Raw genomic sequence first — 17,811 nt, forward strand, 5'->3', positions numbered from 1 at the left:
CAGCAGGAGCGGTAGAGATTGTAACGGTTTTCGTACTCCTCTTCTGAGGAGGAGAAGGAAGGATCGGACCAATACGCAGCGTGGTAAGTGTTCGTCATATTTTTTATTAATACTGAACACTACACAAAACGAATGGACGGGAGACTACGGCAGCGTCGGAGTGAAGGGCGACTCTGGCAGCGCCGGAGTGAAGGGCGACTCTGGTAGCTCCTGACTGACGGGCGGCTCTGGCAGCTCCTGACTGACCTGCGGCTCTGGCAGCTCCTGACTGACGGGCGGCTCTGGCAGCTCCTGACTGACGGGCGGCTTTGGCAGCTTCTGACTGACAGGTCCCGATAGGCAGCTCCGGACAGGAGGGAGGCTCTGCTAGCTCCGGACAGGAGGGAGGCTCTGGAAGCGCTGGACAGGAGGGAGACTCTGGAAGCGCTGGACAGGAGGGAGACCCTGGAAGCGCTGGACAGGAGGGAGACTCTGGAAGCGCTGGATAGGAGGGAGACCCTGGAAGCGCTGGACAGGAGGGAGCACCTGGAGGGAGGAGACGGAGAGACAGCCTGGTGCGTGGGGCTGCCACCGGAGGCCTGGTGCGTGGAGGAGGCACCGGAATGGACCTGACCATGGAGGCGCACTGGAGGTCTCGAGGACCGAGCCTGCACAACCTGTCCTGGCTGGATACTCCCCGTAGCCCGGCAAGTGCGGTGGAACAGACCGCACTGGGCTGTGCTGGCGAACCGGGGACACCGTGCGTAGGGCTGGTGCCATATAACCCGGGCCGAGGAGACGCATTAGAGACCAGATGCGCCGAGCCGGCTTCATAGCTCCTGGCTCGATGCCCACTCTAGCCCGGCCGATACGAGGAGCTGCGATGTAGCGCACCGGGCTATGCCTGGGCACTAGGGACACTGTGCGCCTCACGGCATATCACGGTGCCTGCCCGGTCCACCTCTCGCTATGGTAAGCACGGGGAGTTGGCTCAGGTCTCCTAACTGACTTAGCCACACTCCCCGTGTGCAAGAAATCTTTGGGCTGCCTCTCGTCCCTGTTGCGCTGCCGTGCTAACTCCTCATAATGCCGCCGCTCTGCTTTGGCTGCCTCTAGCTCTTCCCTGGGGCGGCGATATTCCCCAGCTTGTGCCTATGGTCCCTTTCCGTCCAGAATCTCCTCCCATGTCCAGGAGTCCAGAACCCTCTGCTCCTGGTTACCACGCTGCTTGGTCCGGTTGTGGTGGGTGATTCTGTAATGGTTTTCGTCCTCCTCTTCTGAGGAGGAGTAGGAAGGATCGGACCAATACGCAGCGTGGTAAGTGTTTGTCATATTCTTAATTAATACTGAACACTACACAAAATGAAAACGAAACAGTTCTGTATGAAAACCCAGACACAGAAAACAATCACCCACAACCAAAATGGGGAAAACAGGCTACCTAAGTATGATTCTCAATCAGAGACAACAATCGACAGCTGCCTCTGATTGAGAACCATACCAGGCAAAACACAGAAATACAACATAGAAAAAAGAACATAGACTACCCACCCCAAGGCAGCAGCTACTCTTCCTGGGGTCCAGGCAAATTTAAGCAGTTTATAAAAAATGTAAAACATTACAATACATATCACAGATTTAGGGGCCTGTGTTCCCTCAGGCCCCTACTCCACCACTACCACATATCTACAGTACTAAATCTATGTGTGTGTATAGTGCGTATGTTATTGTGGTACTGGTACTGTATATTAACATGATATATTGATTTCCACAATTGCCGAATAGTATGCGTAATAATATAAGCACTTCTACGAAGGATTGTTACCCATAACAACAGCCGGTAGTAGGAATTCTACATTTCTGTCAACGGTTGTGGGATGCATACTCATTCACTCACCCAACAACCCCTCCCCCCCAACCCACACACACACAACAACACACAAGCACAAATGTTCAACAGTTTTTCCATCCCCGAGCCTGACTTATGAGAAAACTTGTTGAGTGAATGCGTATAGTTTGGCTGTTTAAGAAGGCATGCCAAATTGCCAAATTGAGCAGAAATGGGAAGATTTGATTAACCAATATCTAGTCCAAGTTGATGGAGCCTGGATACCCCCCTTCCCCCTAATACCCACACAAGCTGGTCCCCCGTTGTGACCCATTTTCCCAAGCACCTCTGGTGCAGTCAAACCGTTTGATTATTCTGTGCCGGCAGGGCCACAATCTTATGTCCCCTCTCTGATTGTTTGAGTGTGATTCCCTCCCCATGGGTTACTGCAGCCAGTTTTACCAGCACTGTCACTACCAGGGTGGGGTACTCCATTGGCTAGTTATGAGGTCGTCAAGGTTCTCATTAGCAGCTTGGAGAAAATCCTTGTACATTATGGTCACCCAACCGGGTGCTTTAGCTTTTGGACCAAGGCTCAGATTCATTAGGGGGCGGTGCTGCTTCAGTGGGTCTCTGATTGCGTTCACCTTTCTGTCATGGATGTGTAGGCTACTTGCAGTAGGCCTATAAAACGGATAAGGACTTCTCCTTAGTGGGTGGGTCGCTCAGTGTTTACAAGCCCTTAACCAACAATGCAGTTCAAGTAAGAGTTAAGAAAATATTTACCAAATAAACTAATGTAAAAATGATCAAAAGTAACAATAAAAGAAAAATAAGAGGCTATATAGAGGTGGTACCGGTCCCGAGTCAATGTGCAGGGGTAAAGTGACTATGCATGTTAAGTAGCCTTTTGGTCCTAGACTTGGCACTCCGGTACCGCTTGCCGCCTTGCCACCTAGCATTTAGTCATTAAACACAACCGAAGCAACAGTTGTGTTTAATGAGTCTTTCCTTCTCACACAGGCCATCAGCCTTGGATGTCGACATTTCTACCAAAATCTTGACTTACTCCATTCAGCTCCTAGTGGAACAAAGGGGCCTTAACGGTGTATCTCCAGTGAACTCTGTCCTGGGTGGCTTTCTTGACTTCATCCCAGGTCGTTCCTGCCTTCATCTCATTCTTTCATCCATCCATGCCTTCTTTTGGCAGCAAAACTACCAACCCAAAATAGTATTGTATAGAAAAATAAAAACAGAGCATCTAATCACTGTCATTCATCAGTTTGTCTTTTCTAGGCGATGAATTTAAATAGTCTGTTTCTCAGACAATTGTCAAATTTTTTGCTCAGTTGTTGTTTGACTTACACTGCACTCCAGTGGTTAGTATGTTCAGGTATGATAATGACAGTACAGTATGAAGACAGGCTAAAACTATTTCTCCAATAGAAATCCCAGATCACACTTGTAGGCGATGTCGGCTAGCTAAGCTCATGCATAGAAACACGTCATCGGGTCTAATGGGCATCTCGCGCCAAACTGCACACGTGCAGGCTTTCAAATCATAGACACTCGTTTGATATAAAAGCTCATGAAAATGATAGTCACTTTCACAAGGTTGTAGTAATAACATGTTCAATGACTTAATACATTGACTGGAATCTAGGTTGTGCCTTTAGACTGAGAAAGGGATGAATTTTTCACTTTCCCCACTGTCTTCTCAAACCCCGGCCTGGTCTGTTTAGCAAGCGTTCACGTAAATCCTGCGATGTTGCAACTCTGTGTTTAGAGAAACCGATGATACCTCATGACTATCGTTCATCAAAAAAGTACACTCAAAGAAAGCATTGTTGACATTTTTTTAATAAACATTTGCCAAATGGGAAAAAAAAAAAAATCACATTTTAGTACAAAAGGACAGTTGCTTGTCTCCTTTTTTAACTTGGGTTACATCTCTTTTTGTTTTACATATGATTTTACAATGGCAATTGGCAGAGGGCTTGTGTAATTTAAAGTGAACACAGCCTTCCATCAAGTCATTCAGTAGCTATCAGTTTTACTGCATTCACCCAAGTGCTACCAGTCTTTCTGGAACCAATGATCTCTTCACTGTTGGGTAGAGCTTGCAAGTCACTGTACTTGTGGATGTGACAATAACACTTGAACCTTTCATCAAAAACAAGCCCAGAGAAGCCTTATCAACTGAGACCTCCTGGTTGCTACATATTCTTAACCCCCAAAAACTACATAACTGGTATTTTTATATTTGTGCAGATATAGCACTTCATTCATTTCATACCTAAATTGTTCTCGCCTTCTTTAGTCAGTAGTGCAAAAAAAAATTAATTAGTCTGCTCGGGAGTAATTAAAGAACGGCTAAAGTACATATTTAAAACGCATACCTAGCCTGGTACACTTGAAAAAGGTGTGTTTAATTTAAAAGACAGAAGTAGAATAGATTACCAAAAAAAATACAAAATGTTACGAGCAGGAAAAGCCCCCTCCTTCTGCAACATACCCCACATTCCAGATAAATTAGGACTACAATGCTTGACACAGATTTCTTTTAAAAATTATTACAAATCAGGTGCACATTTCCAGATCCCTCTGGTCAGCCTGAGAGTTTGGGGCTCAGTTTCTTTTGAGTCCTCAAGTCTGGGGTGTTTCCATCATCACACCCCGCCCCGTTCACTATGCCACAGCCAATCAGAAGGGGAGGCCTCGCCCTCGGATGGCTGTTGAGTTCACATTTGTGTTGAAGCCAAGGGGCATAGATGGGGCCCCGGCCTGGGAAGGGGAGCCCCAGGACTGGCCCAGAGGTGGGATGGGCGGGGGAGGTGTGGCATGGTTGTAGAGCTGGATGTTGGTGGGGTTGACCTGCCCTTCCACAAGCAAGGAGTGGCTTTGATTGTACTCAAAACGGTGGTCTTTGTCCCCGCTGAACACCATGCTACTGCCACCTCTACCTCCCCCTGTGCCTGAAGGGTAGGGCTCCTGGAGTGAGGGGGCCAGGGACCCGGCAGCTGAGGACGAGCCGGGGGTTGGAGCGCTGCTGGTGAACACCTCCCTCAGGGCGTGGGGGGGCAGGCCGCCCCCCAGCATGTGGCCCATGTAGCTGTTGCCAAAACCTGCAGGAGGGAAGGGTGGAGGGGGTGGGCGGCTGTAGTCACCCCCATAGCCCGGTCCTTCTGCGCCGGGGTGTGGTGAGTAAACTTGCTTCGGGAACCTTCCTCCCTCACCTGAGATCAGCATGGGCGGCAGGTGGCCAGTCTTGGGCTCCATCTTCTGCCGGTAGTCCAGGTCCTCGCAGCAGGGAGGGGGCTCTGGAGGTTCAGGAGGTCTCTGGTCAGGGGGTAGGATGGGTCTGGAGGAAACTCCACTCCCCTCAGACACTAAGGGGGAAACGCACAAGACATGATGTTAATTCAATGCAAAGGGATAGTTCTAGTTGGAGTTCTATCCAACATTAAATTCATTGTGTACAGAAATTAGAGCCAGATAAGCCTACTGGATGGTCACAACAGTCACAACTAGCAAAATGTCATATATATATATATATATATATATATATATATGAGTGTAGTTACCTGGTGAGACAGGGATGGGCTCTAGGGGCTGCTTGGGCTCAGGGGGTGGCGGAGGCCGTCCTGCTAGTGGGTTTCTGCCGACTGCCTCGTCCCTGGCCTCTTGCCTCTGTTGGGCCTGGAGGAGCTGGGCCAGCAGCATGGTGACCGCCGTCTGGGTGGCTGACGATGCTTCACCTTCAGGCTTTCCCTGCGAAACCGACGAGGGAGGTGGTGATGGGAGCTTGGGCATGGGGGGCGCTCCACCCAGCAGAGGGGGCTTGGGCGGAGTGGGTGGCTCTGGGGGCTGGTTGGAGTCAGAGGGCGCCGGTGGCAGGACCTTGGAGAGCTGCTGCAGTGTCTCAGAATTGACCTTAGCGATCTGGGCTGCGTTGACAGTGCTCTTAGACTGGCCAAGCAGCTTGAGGAGGACCGCCAGCTGTTCCTGGGTCAGCTGGCAGTTGGGACCTTTTGGGTCTACGGGAGACAAAGGAAAACATGATTTACTAAAAAGTAACTATTAATTCACTCCAAGTTGTTGTTAGTGTGTAACTGACAAGGCATGAGGCAAGTATGGTGGGTTGACTTTGCAGTACTAGACTAGAGACACAGTCACTCACCCAGTAGGGCCGAGGCAGCCACAGTCTGGGCTTTGAGCCCCCCGGGTGGAGGGAAGCCCTGGGGGGTGTTGCTACGACTGTCATCTCCCAGCCCCAGCTCCTTACGGGGGGCCTTGGGAGCTGACAGCTCCTCTGGCATTTGCTTCTGTTTCCGCCGCTTCTTACTCCACAACTCATGGCAGTCCTGCCACAGGGGGAGACTGGAAAGGAGCAATGGGGACAAGATCTTCAGATTCTTTGCAATTTCTCGCATGGAATAGCCTTCATTTCTCAGAAGGACAATGTTTCAGAAGAAAGTGCTTTGTTTCTGGCTATTTTGAGCCTGTAATTGAACACACAAATGCTGATGCTCCAGATACTCAACTAGTCTAAAGGCCAGTTTTATTGCTTCTTTAAATCAGAACAGTTTTCAGCTGTGCTAACAATTACAAAAGGGTTTTCTAATGATCAATTAGCTTTTTAAAATGATAAACATGGATTAGCTAACACAACGTGCCATTGGAACATAGGGGTGATAGTTGCTGTAAATGGGCCTCTGTACGCCTATATAGATATTCCATTAAAATAAATCTGCCGTTTCCAGCTACAATATTCATTTACAACATTAACAATGTCTACACTGGATTTCTGATCAATTTGATGTTATTTTAATGGATTTTTTTTGTGCTTTTCTTTAAAAAACAAGAACATTTCTAAGTGCCCCCAAACTTTTGAACGGTAGTGTACAATTCTACAGTGACGGATCACAGACACTGAGGTGTAACGGCTTTTCCCAAACATACTCTGGTGGGGGCATCTTGGTTGGGTCCACATCTTTGAGGAATTCACTGCTTAGCGCCGCCTCGGCCGCGCAGCGCTTGCTGGGGTCCAGCGACATCATGTGGTCAAACAGGTCCAGGGCTGAGGGTGGAATACTGACCAGAGAGAAAGACCAAGTGATTAGTCAAACACGGCCAAAGAATAATGCTATGTATTATTTTCATACGTCAATGACGAACCCATTTACTGAATTCAAACAAGATGATTGACTCACAAAGCATACTCCTCTCTGAGCCGCCGCCGGTACTGTTTCTTTGGTTTCATGGTGTTGAAGTAGGGCAGCTTGATGACGTCTGGCCACACGGCGGGGCAGGGGCTGCCACAGATACGACTGGAAGGGAGAGAAGCCATCAGTTTGGGCTAGAGTTCAGTAATGTGCCCCATTTGGGAACACTGTCAAACGAGATAGACAGTTAAAGCTGCAATATGTACATTTTTGGGCGACCTAACAAAATTCACATAGAAATGTGAGTTATAGATCTGTCAATCATTGAAAGCAAATCTAAGAAGTGGTAGATCTGTTCTGTGTGTGCCATTTCTATGCTTCTTGTTTTTAAGTTTTGTTTTTGCGTCTTTTACTTTCAGTTTTGTACACCAGCTTCAAACAGCTGAAAATACAATATTTTTGGTTATGGAAAATATATTTCACAGCAGTTTAGATGGTAGAATGATTCTCTACACCAGGGCTCTCCAACCCTGTTCCTATAGGTTTTCGCTCCAACCCCAGTTGTAACTAACCTGAGTCAGCTTATCAATCAGCTAGTTATTAGAGTCAGGTGCGCTAGATTAGGGTTGGCGTAAAAAACCTACTGGACTGTTGCTCTCCAGGAACACGATTGGAGAGCCCTGCTCTACTCTACTCTTTATTTTCTTGTTTTGTCACATACTGAAATTCGGCGAACTTTTAGAATTTTAGCAACCAGGAAATGACAACAGAGCAATTTCTTAATAGTGAATCTTTAAACGAATACTGAGAATAAGACAATGACAGATTTATAGTACCCGTTTCCTCTGACCACAACGTACCTGATCAGCTCTAACTGGGCAAGCTCCTGGTTGGCTTGGAAAATGGGCTTCTTTGTGAACAGCTCCCCCAGAATGCACCTGGATTTCAGACAAAAACAGAATGAATACATGATCATCTTTATAGAACCATGACCAATCATCTGTCCTTGGTTCAAGAATCTCATAAGCCAGTGAAACACCACACCGAATGTCAACGCAATGTATGTCTCTTACCCGCAGCTCCACACGTCAATGGCAGGCGTGTACCTCTCCTCCCCCAGCAAAAGCTCAGGGGGTCTGTACCACAGGGTGATCACCTTGTTGGTGTACGGGCGGCTATTACAAATGCATCAGTGTCAATAATATAATCCACAACAAAACACAGTTGAGACCTATATGTTTGATGAAACATATATACAGTAATACATCTGAAAATCCAATAACTATGGGCAGTAATCAACTGTAAGCCATATCGGGACACTTACCTCTCATCAGAGTTATAAAGTCGAGCCAGTCCAAAATCTGCCAGCTTTATTTGACCCCTGGCGGAGAGAACAGAACACGGCTTTAACTTGACCTCCAAACCCTTTCTGTCAGACACTGCCACCGCAGTGGATAGAAACAGGTTCTTTGACGTTGGCTACCCTTTAGCATGGTCCCAGATCTGCTTGTGCTTTGGCGTGACAATGACCATAGGAGTTGACAAGACAGCACCGACAGATATGGGATCAGCAGGCTAGCTATCCTGAGGAGCACTCACTTGTTATTGAGCAGGATGTTGGAGCACTTGATGTCCCTGTGCAGAAAGTTCTTTTTGTGGCAGTAGTCAAGGCCCTCCAGCAGCTGCCTCATGAAGGACTTGATGTGGCTCTCGTTGAAGTGGACCAGGCCTGACTCCAAGAGGCCCATCAGGTCATGGTCCATATACTCAAACACCAGGTAGAATGCACCTGTAGGAGGAGGATGGATCATATAGAAGGGAAACAGATGCATAGATAAACACAATGCAGACACATGGGGCTGCGTCCCAAACGCTTTTCCCTATAGTGCACTACATTTGACCAGGTCCCATAGGGCTCTGGTCAAAAGTGGTGCACTATTTAGGGAACGGAGTGCGGACATGCTAATACAGAGGGTTTGTCATATGGACCTTTGTCGTTCTTGAAGTCCAGGGCATCCTCCTTGTCGGTGACTATCTCCTTCATGTTGATGATGCTCTTGTGGTTGAGCTGCCGAAGGATCTTGATCTCCCTGATGGCGGTGATAGGGAAGCCCTCCTTCTCGTTGTCCAGACGCACCTTCTTCAAGGCCACCATCTCAGCTACACCATGGGGATAGAGATAAAGGGCAGAGTATATTATAAAATACATTGTGGCAGACGGCAGGGAGAGGTGAGGGGGGTGGTAATTGAGGAACGATAGCTTGCAGGCCAGTGAAATACCCACAAGCCTTATATGGACTTCCTGCCCCAACGAGGCAAGACTGAATTGTTAAGCCAGGGAGTGCTTGCGGATTAAGAAGGGAGCAGCCTACACAAAGGGGCAGAGGAGCTGAGTCAAGAGAGGTATGAAGAGTGAGAGAAACGAGAGCAAAATCTGTGTGATTGCCCATTGTGACCTGGGTTGTCGGACTACCCCTCCATGTACCAGACCAGATTGGCTGAGAACCCGAGTGTGAGGATTACCCCTGGAAAACGGAACGGCTTGTGTACTGTGAGGTGATGGGTGAATTCCGCCTTCTTTCCCAGTGTACCAAAATCACTAATAAACTTCCCCTTTGCATTACATTTGGGCTAGTGGTGGTGCCTGTTTTGTTATTGAACTTGGTGATGTGGAAACCCCACACCCTTGATCCTGCTACAACATGTTCACACATAATAGATATACAGGGCATAGAAAGACTTCAATTTTGAGTAGAGCGAGTTTTTGCTTTAAAATGTTGATAGTGAAATAATTATTATAATATGAGCTACCAGGAAGATAGGGCGTAGCCTATGATCTACATGAAATGTTGACAAAAGAAAGCATTAAGTAGTCCTCACCTGTGTCTTTGTCTTTTGCCTTGTACACCTGGCCGTAGGTGCCCTCTCCCGTGATGCCGATAATCTCAAACTTGTCCACGCACCGTTTCCCCCAGTCTATCTCAGTCTCCTTGATCTCCCCAAAACGTGGGCCGCAGATCCTGGGAGACAAACAAACCAACTAGAGATTAGGTCAAGCAGTGGTGGTCAACAACAGGCAGTAGAAACTCAAGGATTAAGAAGCATAGGCCATGGAAGAGGTAGGGTGAGTATAATGGTTTCACAGAGCAGACACGGAAGGCCAAGGGGCCCAGACATACTTGGGCCGGCGGTGAAGCGTGGTGGTCTTCTTCTCGTTTAATGGGCTGTGGGGGGAGGAGGCGCCGCCTCCAGGGAGCTCAGGAGGAAGGGGCAGGTCGGCAAGGAGGTGGCGGGGCTTCTGATGCTCTGCTGGCTTCTTCCCTGAGATCGAAGGTAAGACCTCCTTCAAGCTGCACAGGGGAAGAAGAGAATGAGAAGTTAGGCTATGGAACAGCACAGAGAGGTGGAGTGATGAAAACGATAATAAAAGCTATTTCTATTACGTTCCATTTACCTGTCTGCTCCATCTAAGTGCTCGAGGACATGCAGGGGCAGGAGTAGAGATGTCAGTGTAGAGGCAGTCGGGGCAGCTACTCGCCCCTTCTCTTTGCCCTGTCCAGATGCTGGTGCTTTCCTCTTGTCCCGTTGCTCCGAGGGGTGCCGCTCTCTGTCCCTGCTGGGCTGATGGGGCTCTGTGCTCCTCTTGGAGGTCCTGTCTGCAGGGGACTGGGGCTGGCTCAACACAGGGGTCCTGGGACCCTTCTCGGGAGGTGGCGGGGAAGGGGGCCGGCCCATCTTGATGGTGGGGTTGGCCTTGGGGCTGGGCTGGTGGGAGCCTGTAGAGGGCCCTTGGTGGAATTGGAGGCGTTGCTGGAGCTTTTGGCCCGGGCAGCTGCCTCGGCAGCTTTTGCCTTCTTTTGCTTGCCGAGCTCGGCCGCTAGGCTGCTCTTGAAGGTCAGAGTGCTGGGGGAGAGGCTGGAAGGTCGACTGTGGGAGCAAGAGTGGCGGTGACGGCTGCGTGAGCGGGAGTGCCTCAAGGAGGAATACGGGCTCCTGCTTCGAGACTTGCCAGATCGCCTGGAGAAAGGAGACACACAGGTTGTATGATGAACCTTTATCACAGGAGAAAAGTTATCATTAAAAAGGTGCATAATTTCTACCTAGTGCAATTCTAGCAGACTACTGAAATAGACATTTATATTCAGAGCCATTAAAAGCATCATTACAACCTTAATCACAATCTAGTAAAACAGTTCTACTAATATGTTTCACAAAGCAGAGCTCTCTCAGGCAATCCAGATTCCACCCTTGACCTCATATTTACACCAATGTCTTGGAGTAGCCAGGTTTCCATCCAATTGGCCACAGATTTATGCAAATATATATATATTTTTTAATCAGCATGAAAACAATATGCACTTTTTCCCCACAAGAGATGCGTTGCCATCAAATTAACTTGTTGTGGATAAAATGCTGGGCGTGGTGACGTAGATTCTAAGCTAAGATATAGAATTGTTTAATGATGGTCATACCAAGGAGAATTTAGCTATTTGATTTAGAATTTTAAGACCCATTTTTATTTTATTTCACCTTTATTTAACTAGTTATTTAGGCCAGTTGAGAAGTTCTCATTTACAACTGTGACCTGGCCAAGATAAAGCAAAGCAGTGCAACAAAAACAACACAGAGTTACACATGAGATAAGCAAATGTACAGTCAATAACACAATAGAGAAGTCTATGTACAGTGTGTGCAAATGTAGTAAGATTAGGGAGGTAAGGCAATAAATAGCCAATAGTGGCAAAATAATTACAATTTTGTATTAACACTAGAGTGACAGATGTGCAGATGATGATGTGCAAGTAGAGATACTGGGGTGCAAAATAGCAAAAAATAAATAACAATATGGAGATGAGGTAGATGGGTGTGTTATTTACAGTGATCGGTAAGCTGCTCTGACAGCTGATGCTTAACGTTAGTGAGGGAGATATAGGTCTCCAGCTTCAGTGGTTTTTGCAGTTCGTTCCAGTCATTGGCAGCAGAGAACTGTAAGGAAAGGTGGCCAAAGGAGGCGTTGGCTTTGGGCATGACCAGTGAAATATACCTGCTGGAGAGCGTGCTACGGGTGGGTGCTGCTATGGTGACCAGTGAGTTGAGATAAGGCGGGGCTTAACCTAGCAAAGACTTATAGATGACCTGGAGCCAGTGGGTTTGGCAACTAATATGTAGTGAGGGCCAGCGAACAAGAGCATACAGGTCGCAGTGGTGGGTAGGCTCTGATCAGGCCCTACACCCAAACAAGGGCACTGCGTTCATCCACCTCTGGCCTGCTCGCCTCCCTACCACTGAGGAAGTACAGTTCCCGCTCAGCCCAGTCAAAACTGTTCGCTGCTCTGGCCCCCCAATGGTGGAACAAACTCCCTCACGACGCCAGGACAGCGGAGTCAATCACCACCTTCCGGAGACACCTGAAACCCCACCTCTTTAAGGAATACCTAGGATAGGATAAAGTAATCCCTCTCACCCCCCCTTAAAAGATTTAGATGCACTACTGTTCCACTGGATGTCATAAGGTGAATGCACCAATTTGTAAGTCGCTCTGGATAAGAGCGTCTGCTAAATGACTTAAATGTAAATGGTAGTATATGGGGCTTTGGTGACAAAACGGATGGCACTGTGATAGACTAAATTCAATTTTCTGAGTAGAGTGTTGGAAGCTATTTTGTAAATGACATCGCCGAAGTCAAGGATCGGTAGGATAGTCAGTTTTACGAAGGTATGTTTGGCAGCATGAGTGAAGGAGGCTTTGTTGCAAAATAGGAAGCCAATTCTAGATTTAATTTTGTATTGGAGATGCTTAATGTGATTCTGGAAGGGGAGTTTACAGTCTAACCAGACACCTAGGTATTTGTAGTTGTCCACATATTCTAAGTCAGAACCGTCCAGAGTAGTGATGCTAGGCGGGCGGGCACAGCAATCGGTTGAAGAGCATGCATTTAGTTTTACAAGCTTTTAAGAGTAGTTGGAGGCCATGGACAGAGTGTTGTATACCATTGATGCTCATTTGGAGGTTTAACACCGTGTCCAAGGAAAGGCCAGATGTATACAGAATGGTGTCGTCTGCGTAGAGGTGGATCAGAGAATCACCAGCAGCAAGAGAGACATCATTGACATATACAGAGAGAGTCGACCTGAGAATTGAACCCTGTGGTACCCCCATAGAGACTGCTAGAGGTCCGGACAACAGGCCCTCCGATTTGACACACTGAACTCAGAAGTAGTTGGTGAACCTGGCAAAGCAGTCATTTGAGAAACCAAGGCTATTGACTCTGCACCCCTTGATGAAATACTGAATTTGGCATTACTGCTATTATCCAATTGAAACGCATTGAACAGATTCACTAATTAAACCATAATTAATCTCATATATATATATATATATATATATATTTCCATTCATTTTTTGTTGTTGTTGCTTGTACTGGGGACCTTCAGACAATGGATTGAGAGGTGGCCCAAGCAAAAAACATCTCCCAATCTTAAAAACAGACGGATTTGATGGGGATGTTATTAAATCGATTTCCACGGGACTGTGGAAATTGTAGGCTAAGGGTTAATAAAGTGTTTGTAATTCAACAAGAAGCACTTAAAAAAAACATCAAATTTAATGCCAGATTTCTAGAATTTTCAGACTATTTTGGGGAAGTGTATACTTGCTCCTGAGTCTCAAGATGGTCAAACAGTACTATTGCGGTTGAATTGTTAAAAAAATATATATATACAGGGGGGTGCCGGTACAGAGTCAATGTCCGGGGGGCACCGGTTAGTTGAGGTAGTATGTACATGTAGGTAGAGTTGATTAAAGTGACTATGCATAGATGACAACAGAGAGTAGCAGTGGTGTGGAGAGGGGGGAGAAGGGCAATGCAAATAGCCCGGGTAGTCATTTGACTAGATGTTCAGGAGTCTTATGGTTTCGGGGTAGAAGCCTCTTGGACCTAGACTTGACACTCCAGTACCACTTGCCATGCGGTAGCAGAGAGAAGTCTATGACTAGGGTGGCTGGAGTCTGACAATTTTTAGGGCCTTCCTCTGACACCGCCTGGTATAGAGGTCCTGGATGGCAGGAAGCTTGGCCCCAGTGATGTACCACTGTTGCGTCATCGACAAACTTAATGATGGTGTTGGAGTCGTCCCTGCCCGTGCAATCGGGGCGGCAGCGTAGCCTTGTGGTTAGAGCGTTGGACTAGTAAACGAAAGGCTGCAAGATCGAATCCCTGAAAAATGAAAGAGAAATGCAAACGACAGCAGCAGAGTCCTGTATGGCAATATATTCAGAAGTTAAATGGGAAGGAAATGCAAACTTTAAAATTGTCACACCCCTAGTATATATATGCCTTAATACATTTTTTTAAATAGACTCAGCTTTCATTTGACACCCAATTTGACATACTTCTATTTACTTCACGTTGGTGCTTATGGGTCCTTTAATATGGAAACATGAACATAAAATATTGCAGTTGTAAATAACTGCTACTGAACTAAAAATTAAGAGCTGAGAAATAAAAAGAATACCTACAGAAAGCTGTCAACAGGAAAGCATTGCTCTGCCAGCAATTGGATTTTAAAATATTATACAATCAGAGCATTTTCCCCCCCGGGAAAGGAGCGAGAGGCTCGCTCGACACAGCAGCAGACCCTAGAGAAACAGGTACCGTGACAGGCAGACACTTTCATTACTGGAATCATGAGGATTTTAGCCTCCTAAAAAATGGGAAGTTTTGAGTGAGGTGACCATGTAGAATGTACAGCTTTCACTGATGCAACCAATGACATTTTTTACTCGCACAGCCAAGTCAAAGGGTGCGACTAAAATGTTTGCAGTCTGGAGCCTTGAGGTGGCATGTGTAGTCCCACTGTGTAGCCTTATTTCAAACATTGAAACTTTAGTAAATAAAAACAAAGAAGATGGATGATTCAAAATATTAACTTTGTAACCATTCCCATTTAATCCTCTCAAGCCAATGTTGCTTAACTTTAGTCAACCAAAGCAAAAGATTTTGAAACTCTGGTGTCTCCCAGTGGCTCCTGTGGATGAAGTCAGCACACAACGTGACAAGCAGCAGAAATAATGTATCCGTCAGAATGTATGGAATACATCAAAGTGACTAGCTAGCTAACATTTTTTATCATGTTACAATGCGTATCTAGATACATTGCACTTGTACATTTGGGTACTGATACAATGGCAGGCAGCATTTAAAGCACCTAGCGGCCCCATGACTGAGAGTACCAGTCAAGCGCTTACTTACTATTGATAAGCCAAATGTGCATGCTATTACTGTCACCGTTTCCATGTGCCAAGTTAATTCAACACTTCGTAGGCCAAAGCATTCTGTTGTCTTATGCCATCTTACATTTTGAAAAGGAGATGGCCTCTCTTCCAAACTAAGGCCTTCTGTGTAATCATATTTACATAATGAGGAAGTATGTGTAACGGGGGTGAGTGTGCTGCTAACAGCTTAGCTTCCTCCACTGTACATACTAGACTCGAACCAGTGATGCTCTGCGTCACAACACATGTAACCGGCCTCCTTGACAACGTTCCAATGGGTTGAGCCACCCAAAGGGTACTGATTGGATGGCTCCATCTGCAACATTGCAAGCTAGCTGTGCAGTGAGCTTACATCACGTTTTTAACTCAGCAATCCAAGGGCATAAAACACAATATTGAACATGATCACACAAGAGAAGCTAAAACACTGGTCCAAATCACAGTCAGGTAGGTAGTTAGACGATTGACACCTGAAATTATACCAGGCGTGTTATCTTTGACTTTAATACAGGTACAGTACCATCTGATTGACTGCTTACCTTATGACTGGACTTGGGCTGAGTGACTTTCGGTATGGACTTCGTGATCGCCGACGGGTACCGTAGGGACTTGAGACAAGTTCTCCCTGTTCAAATGGACTATGTCGGCCATAGCTTGGAGAACTGCGCCTGTTGAATGGGCTCATTGGAGACCGCTTTCTTTTGTTGCTTGAGTATGAACTGGGCGACTTTGAAATGTTGTAGGCGCCATAGACCTCAGCATCTCGGCTGTAGTATGTCAAACTAGGGGACAGCCTTTTGTTCCCATAACTGGGACTTCTTCTACATATAAACTGTTTATTATAACTACCACTGGGAGACTGGTATCCATAGGAATAAGATGTCCCATGTGGACTTTCTGCCTTGAAACCAGGACTTCTTCTGGAGGCTTCGAGTTCTTCACAGTCATCTCGGTATGATTGTGGTGCATCCCTGTATGCAGTCAGGGCCTCTTTTTCAGACCGTGACTTACTTTTGTGCCGTTTAGACTCCCTTTTATCCAAAGACATGGGCGGCAATGTTGTAGACGTCTTCTTGCCGTTGCTGTCACTGTTTCTCGCACTATCTCGGTTGTTTTTGGTGGTACTAAGGCTACTTCCGCCACGAGATTTCGAAGAGTCCCTCTCACCGCTCTGGCGTTCCTTTCTTTTCGGTTCCTTCTCTTGTCTATTCCTCTCGGATGAACCACTGGTTTGTTCATCCTTCCTGAGATGCACTATATCCCGGTCTCTTCGAGACCATCTCTCTCGGGATGTCGGTCCGTTGATGTCTGTAAACTCAATTTTGCTAAATCGATCGGCCGAAACCCGAGCATGCGGTTCTGGTTTAGGTGAAGGGCTCCCAGAAAAGCGTTCCGATTGGGAACTCACGTCGTCATATTCCACCAAAGTCCGAGGTTCACCTTCTCTTACGAGAGTGCTTCTCCGCTCACTGCCTGGTTCATCTGGCGTATGCCATGGTTCTTTCTCCCTAGCGTGACTGTGTTTCTTTCTACTAGACGACAGCCTCTTCTCCCGGTGTTTCTCTCGCTGCTGAGTAGCACCGCTTATAGTTCTAACGCTACTGCGTCGCTCCGGTCTGTCACTTCTCTGTGCGGATGGGCTTCTTCCCCGACCCTCGCGAATTACCACCGAGTTAGGCATTTATCAAAAATGTGTGATATATACTTTTGGTAACATTGGTTGTCTTCAGTGTTATGTTCCTTGGTACACAAAACATTTGCAACAAATTGGCTAGCTAGCAAACTAGCAAGTTAATATAACTAGCTAGTCAGACGGTAACCAGCAGTGAGCTATTACAAACGACAATCCATCGCATTCATCATCTCCCAAAAAATCCATAATCTGTTTCCCTCGATTAAATTAATTTCATATGACAAATAAATCAATGATTATAATCCGGGGCTGTAAGATTCCAAAGATGTGCCATCTAGCTAGCCAGAGCTAGCTAGCAACTGTAGCTAGCTAGGCAGTGTCTCGTAACTGCATTCCATGTTGAGTATAGCAGGCCCGATATCTCCTGCTCGAAAGGAAATGTTTCTTGGTAGAAAATCGCAGCTCACGTCGGCTTTAAAAATATATTCCCAAAGTGCTGAAAATAAGAAATAAAAACATTTAACTTTTTAGTAATGACATTTCTTTACGCTTGCCATAACAATCCAGTTTGGACGAACAAGGAAGTGGCTAGCACGCATCAAACTATGCTAGCTTTCTTTCTCCTTGGAGTTGAAATCAACTCCGGCAGATTCAATAAAACAAAACTATTTTAAAAATCCACGGACAGTTTAGTGGATAGCCGTATTATCACATATTTATATAAATTCAAATATTATATTTAGAATTTTATTGGTTATATAATTACATTTTATAACCGATATGCACCGAACATAATTCGTCAACAATATAACGTTAGATTACCGGGCCCTCCAGTTTTCAAATTGAAGGGCTGCTGCTACTAGTACGACTAATACTACTTCTTCTTCGATGAGATTTAAGGGTGGTTGGCATCCAATAAATGTTGCATTAC

At 46.4% G+C, this 17,811-nt stretch overlaps 1 protein-coding gene across 1 annotated transcript; it reads right to left on the reverse strand.

The window, feature by feature from the left end:
• Nucleotides 1-3,649: 3,649 nt before the first annotated feature.
• LOC115105203 (cyclin-dependent kinase 13-like) lies at nt 3,650-17,688 on the reverse strand. The gene is given in 15 exon segments (XM_029626935.2): nt 3,650-5,196; nt 5,392-5,844; nt 5,988-6,187; nt 6,770-6,901; nt 7,021-7,137; nt 7,833-7,910; nt 8,046-8,147; nt 8,297-8,353; nt 8,572-8,761; nt 8,962-9,132; nt 9,853-9,992; nt 10,152-10,322; nt 10,427-10,757; nt 10,760-10,989; nt 15,787-17,688. Coding segments are annotated over 15 exon segments (4,200 nt in total). The 5' UTR covers nt 16,929-17,688; the 3' UTR covers nt 3,650-4,510.
• Nucleotides 17,689-17,811: the final 123 nt, after the last annotated feature.

Source organism: Oncorhynchus nerka, linkage group LG22 (assembly GCF_034236695.1).
Source record: "Oncorhynchus nerka isolate Pitt River linkage group LG22, Oner_Uvic_2.0, whole genome shotgun sequence".
Lineage (NCBI taxonomy): Eukaryota > Metazoa > Chordata > Actinopteri > Salmoniformes > Salmonidae > Oncorhynchus > Oncorhynchus nerka.